Source organism: Falco biarmicus, chromosome 10 (genome assembly GCF_023638135.1).
Source record: "Falco biarmicus isolate bFalBia1 chromosome 10, bFalBia1.pri, whole genome shotgun sequence".
Lineage (NCBI taxonomy): Eukaryota > Metazoa > Chordata > Aves > Falconiformes > Falconidae > Falco > Falco biarmicus.
Window position 1 is genome coordinate 21,321,120 of NC_079297.1, and position 5,463 is coordinate 21,326,582.

Below are 5,463 nucleotides of genomic sequence, written 5' to 3' on the forward strand. Positions count from 1 at the left end.
GAAAGAATGAAGACTGGCAAAAGCAAGATGTTCAGCTGAAGCAAGAGTCCCAGCTCCTCACTTGAAGCTAACCTTAAACTCCACCAGCTCTTAAGCTATGCAAACAGTCAGATTTAAAGGCAAATTACAGGGTATACTCAGTTTCTTTCAGCAGTAAGGCCAGTCACTCTCACAAAAAACCCAACAACCCTAAACCAAAAACCACCCCATAAACCAACTCTTTTGACAAGCTTGAAGAGAAGACACCATCTATTTCATTGTATAGAAAACATGTTTCTCCTAGGCAGAAGCTCATTGAAACTTTCATACCAAAGGAATCTGGAAGTCTGATTTTGCTTTGTGAATCAACACAATGTTACAAGGAGATCGCCTGAATGCATAGAAACTTGAAAACTACCAGAATATACAACAAATATCCAGCACGAGAAGTATAACAGCTAACAAATGACTTATTTACCTGTATTGCATCTTCAATAAATACTACAGCTTGGTTTATATAAAGGTCATGATCAGCTCCAGTACCTATGAAGTTAAAAAGAAATAAGAATCACTCACTGTATTTTAGTTAAGGGTACAGCTTGCATATTAGTTAAGAGAAGCACCACAACCATGGTTCTCATGACAAAGGGCACTATACACATGCAAAAAGTAAAGAGACAGCTCCTGCCATGTTTGCTCTGTCAGCAGCACCATGCATTAAATGAAATTAATAATAGCAGTAGTCTCAAACATATCATGCACTTTTCTGTATTTTGTGAAAAGGTTCTCCCTTACATTCACCTTAAGAAGCTAGATTACACTATTAGTTAACGAGCTATCATAAGACTGGAATATTTCTATACAAAGCTAAGTCTTAAGTAACACACGTCTTAATGGAGCTTCCATCAAATCATTCTTTCAAAAACTGTACAGTCAACTAAAGCTGGAAAAATCAGACACTAGAGCTGTAGGCATTTTTACTTTTGTTTCATGAAGATACTGAGACTTAGACTGATCTCATTCTCTCCAAAACCAGTAGAAATCTCCAACCAGGTAAGAACAACATTAAGTCCTTTTTTAATTTGCCCTGGGAGTCATTATTACCATATCAAACAAATCAGAGTTTAAGACACAGAAAGGGGTGAAGTACAAAGGGGGGGGGGGGGGGGGGGGAGAATCACCAAATTAGTTACTATGCAACATTTCAAAACCCATTAGTAAACCTATATGAAGATACATACATAGTAAAAGGCAATCACCTGCGTTCACTTGAGTTAGGACCTTTGAGTAGCTAAACTGGCAATTAAGCCAACAAGAGAGACTAAGGCAGTTAAGGCCAAAATGAGAAATAAAGAGGAAGAAAGCAAGCTGACGAGGCTAGAGATACACAAAATAAGTGCTAGTGTAACCTTGTCTCAGAGGGGAAGTGTCCCAAGCAGCACTTCATACTGCCTCCTCACAGGAGACAGCGATCTCAGCACCAGATACAGTGAGAAAGAGTCAGTCCCAGTGCTAGCACATTCTCCAGATGCCAAGCAATGCCAGAAACGCCACGGATCCAAGTCCCGGATGATTTTACATCCGATATGATTCAGCGGCATTTATTTTCTACAAAGACCACAAGCAGCTTTTACATGTCACTATTTATCTGAGCATAAGCAACAACACAGTTTTATACTTACTAATTCTTACATCAACCACTGCGCAAAAGAGGCTGAGCGTAAACAGGAGATAAGCTATGCCCAAGCCACAAAGATCTTATCTCTTTCAAGACAGGACACAACAGCGATATAAAAATAAAGTTGTTTAAAGGTACAGTATTAGTTAAAAGGATAAACAGGGACAAGCGAAAGCCTTAGGTTCTTGGAGCACAAGCCAGTCTAGTGCTGATCCCAAAAATTTTGAAAGGGCGATATCTAAGCAACTGTTGCTAATACAAAACTAAAACAGGGAAGTTACCAAGAAATATTTAACAATTCCAGTTTTTTTTAAAAAAAGAACCAAACCAACTACACATTCTCCATACACGCTACCACAGACACACAATATATTCTGCAACTCTTAGTCACAGCAAGTGACACTTAGTCACAAGTGAGGATGGAAGCGCTGCTCGGTTTGGGGGTGCAGGACCCCTCACGGCCCCCTGCGCTTCGGGCAACGAGTAAACAGGCAACAAAAAGAGAAGGTTCACTTCAGTGATGATACCCTGGAAATAGAGAACTTGAGGTCTCCAAAGGAGCCTTTCCTGGGGAAATTGAGAAGCCAGACCTCTGACGTTCGCCGAGTTACAGAAAAAAAACTTGCCAGCACGTTAAAATAATAAATAAATAATTGGGGGACATAAAATCAAGTCTCACGCTGCAGCAGGGCAAGGCTTGTACCTAAGGTCTGCGATAGCGGCTCAGCCAGCCCGGGCGACCGCGGCGGATCCCTCAGCACCGGCCCAGGCGGAGCTGCCGCCGAAAACCGACGGGGCGGCGACCCCCGCCGAGACTCGGCCCCGCCGCAGGCCGGGGGCTTCGCTCCTCCATGGCCCGGCCCGCCCGCTGCCCGGAGAGCGGCAGCGCGGGGGGAAAGGCAAGAGGCGCGCCGGCCTCCTCACCGCCTCAGGCACCGGCCACCTCAGCGCCGCCCGCCCGGCCCGCCGTGCCGGGCCCCGGGCACGCCGCCCCCGCCCGCCCCACCGCACTCACCGTCCTCCGCGGCGGAGCGGGCACCGCCACCGGCCCGCCGCAGCCCCCGGCCGGCTCGCCAGCTGCGCGGGGGCAACAGCGGCTCAGCCTCAGCGCCGGCACCCACTTCCATCGGCAGCAAGCAGCGAGCTCCCGCCGTGCCGCCGCCGCCGGGGTGCGAGGGGATGGGACGGAGGCGGGGACGGGACGGGAGGGCTGCGCCCGCCCGGCGGCCCCGCCCGCTGCACGTGACCGCTGCCGGGGCAGGGCGGGAGCGCGGCTCCTCCCGCCGCCCCGGGGCTGCCGCCGCAGGTCGGGCCCGCCCTCCGCCTCAGGGGCCTCCCTCGGAAGAAGCGGGGGTTCTTCACCGGAATTAACGAGAGCAGATCCCAGGAGACGTTAAAGATTAAAGAAAAAAAAAAAAATTGCACAAAAGTTGCAGCTTTTTTACCTGACGGCAGCTGTAAACTCAGTACCTCTAGTCAGTGGCTGCCTCGGGGAGCCGCGGAACACTGAGACCGCAGGGGCCTGGGGGTAGGATTCACGGAGAGAATAATTGTGAGGAGAACATTATAGTCACATGCTTCGGTAATCATCTACATCCCTAGTCGCAGAAAGTATTGAATTTTTATTTTGTCACCTAGGCATCGCAGAAGCAAGTATGAATGTAGCTTAGGCTACTTCGGCTGCTAGGACACGCTTCTTCCCTTCTGCTACTCTCCCCCTTTCCCCACGGTCCTCTCATACACACTTGCACTGTTGAATTTCATAAAGCTGCTCTAAAGAGTAGATGTCGGCATATTTTGAAGCTACACACACTTTCCTGCCAGGTACGGGGAGCTATGGCAGCATAAGGATAAACACGAAAGCACATCAATTCAATACTCCAACCAGAGCCATAAAAGTAAGTCCATCCTATACTTTTTAATGAGCAGTGGGGTAGTTTTTGCTTTCAGTTGCACAACTGATGGGTAAAAAGAAAACATTAGAGCTTTATGCTGATTTCTAAATAAGTTGGGGTAAGAACCAGCCTTTTTGGGGAGATAAAGATAAAAAGGAAAACTGTGACATTACCATAACCGTCATCACTAGTAAAAAGTGAATGTCAGCAACTACACGTTACAGTTCTTTCCCATTCTCAGTAGAGAACAAAGCACGAATAAACGAGAAGTTTAACTAGAGGTATCAGACAGAACACGTACAGGGAAAATTTCAGGATAGTAAAAGGAAAGTAGGGTGGGCTGATGCAATCTGTACTCAGCACTAGCAGATGAGAAATAAAATGCAATTTGCACACACGCTGCAAGTGCTGCTGCTGAGGAACACAAGTGTCCTTTCACTAAGTATCTGAAATATTCAGGGTAACCACAGTAACAGGATGCACATATAAACATTGTATTATTTTTGGTATTATTTTTTATTTAAATGAAAGCAAATGTTTCCTTCTTTCCTCTTCTGTGATTGTCAGGAAGGAGAATCAGTAACTTCTGGAAGAAAAACACAAATAAGCAGCTTTCAAGTATACAACAGATTTCTGAACTTCTGTTCAAAATTCATCTGCTCTCACTGGCTGGAAGGGGAAGTGGAAGGGCCCAACTGATTGTGCAGGAAGGCAAATCTCACCTGGGGTTGTCCGTCAGACAAACATATACATTCTTAGTACCAGCAACATCCACTAAGGTAAGTTAGCTATGTATTTAAATGAATAACATATAATAAACCCACCAAGAACAATGCAGCATCTTTAACACCAAGTAAATCAACTTTGCCTTTCTGGTTTGCGGAAAAATGTGGAGAACATGCCCTTGAGCATTTTCCATTAGCACAATGTACAACCATTTTAACAAAAGTCTCGCTTGGTCTAAGCTCCCCTGCTGTCACAGTTCCAGCATTGTTTGCCCCCCAGAACCTCAGAAATGCATTTCCAGTTTCCCCTATTAAAAGCCCACCTTTGAAATCAAATTAAAAAAAACCAAACCAAACCAAACAAATAAAACAAACAGAAATAGCCAAACATTAAATGAACAAGCAGAAAAGGGACTCAAGTGAAGGAACAAGCCTATCTTTATACCTTCTCTTACTGCTCCAAGCACTGGACAAATTTAAGATCAGCAAAGTCATGAAGTTAAAATAACTTTCTGAAAACAGTAGGTGAAAGGTGGGTAACACAAACTCAAAGGCTTTATACTTCATTCTGCAATATTCACACCATTTCCAGATGTTTTACACCCAGCAAGACTGATTCCAACAGTAAAAGGATCATGTGGGCAAGTCCAGCTGCTCATGGTCAGTAGTAACAGATGACAGCTCATGGACAGGTAGCAGAAGAGCACAGAGTAATGGCAACAATGGCATGGATACCAAATGTGTGTCCTCTCTATTCAAGACACCATGCACCAGAAGACATTTCTTACTTCAGGTACACCAAGTTCTCTTTACACATCAAAAATGCCAGGAGGGAAAAGACACCATGCCAACTTTATTCAGAACCCTTAAAATACAGATGAGGATCTTGGAAAGCAGTAACAATTAAATATCCTGATGAAGTAGGTATTACTCCTCTCTGAGAAAACTAAGAAAGAGATTTTAAACTTAATCGTCACAAGTTACACAGCAAGCAGACATGAAACAAGAAGCTGAACTCTAATTTGAATCCCGCTAACAAGGAGATTACCTATCTGCTTCAAGTTAGACATGCTTCCAATACCTTGCTGAATTAGACCTTATGTGGCCATTCAAAACACTGGACCAGTCTACATAGCCAATGCTAGAAAAATAAAAAAACATGTAAAATAAAGACTGAGTCAATTAG

At 44.9% G+C, this 5,463-nt stretch overlaps 1 protein-coding gene across 1 annotated transcript in view; it reads right to left on the reverse strand.

Moving 5' to 3' along the window:
* TPCN2 (two pore segment channel 2) overlaps positions 1–2,851 on the reverse strand; it is a 30,879-nt gene extending 28,028 nt beyond the window's left edge. Inside the window, exons 1-2 of the mRNA XM_056354640.1 lie at positions 2,673–2,851; positions 458–522 (exon numbers count right to left, since the gene is read on the reverse strand). Of these exons, the coding sequence (XP_056210615.1) occupies positions 458–522; positions 2,673–2,784 (177 nt within the window). The 5' untranslated portion in view covers positions 2,785–2,851. The remainder of the gene's footprint in view (positions 1–457; positions 523–2,672) is intronic.
* Between the last annotated feature and the right edge of the window lie 2,612 nt (positions 2,852–5,463).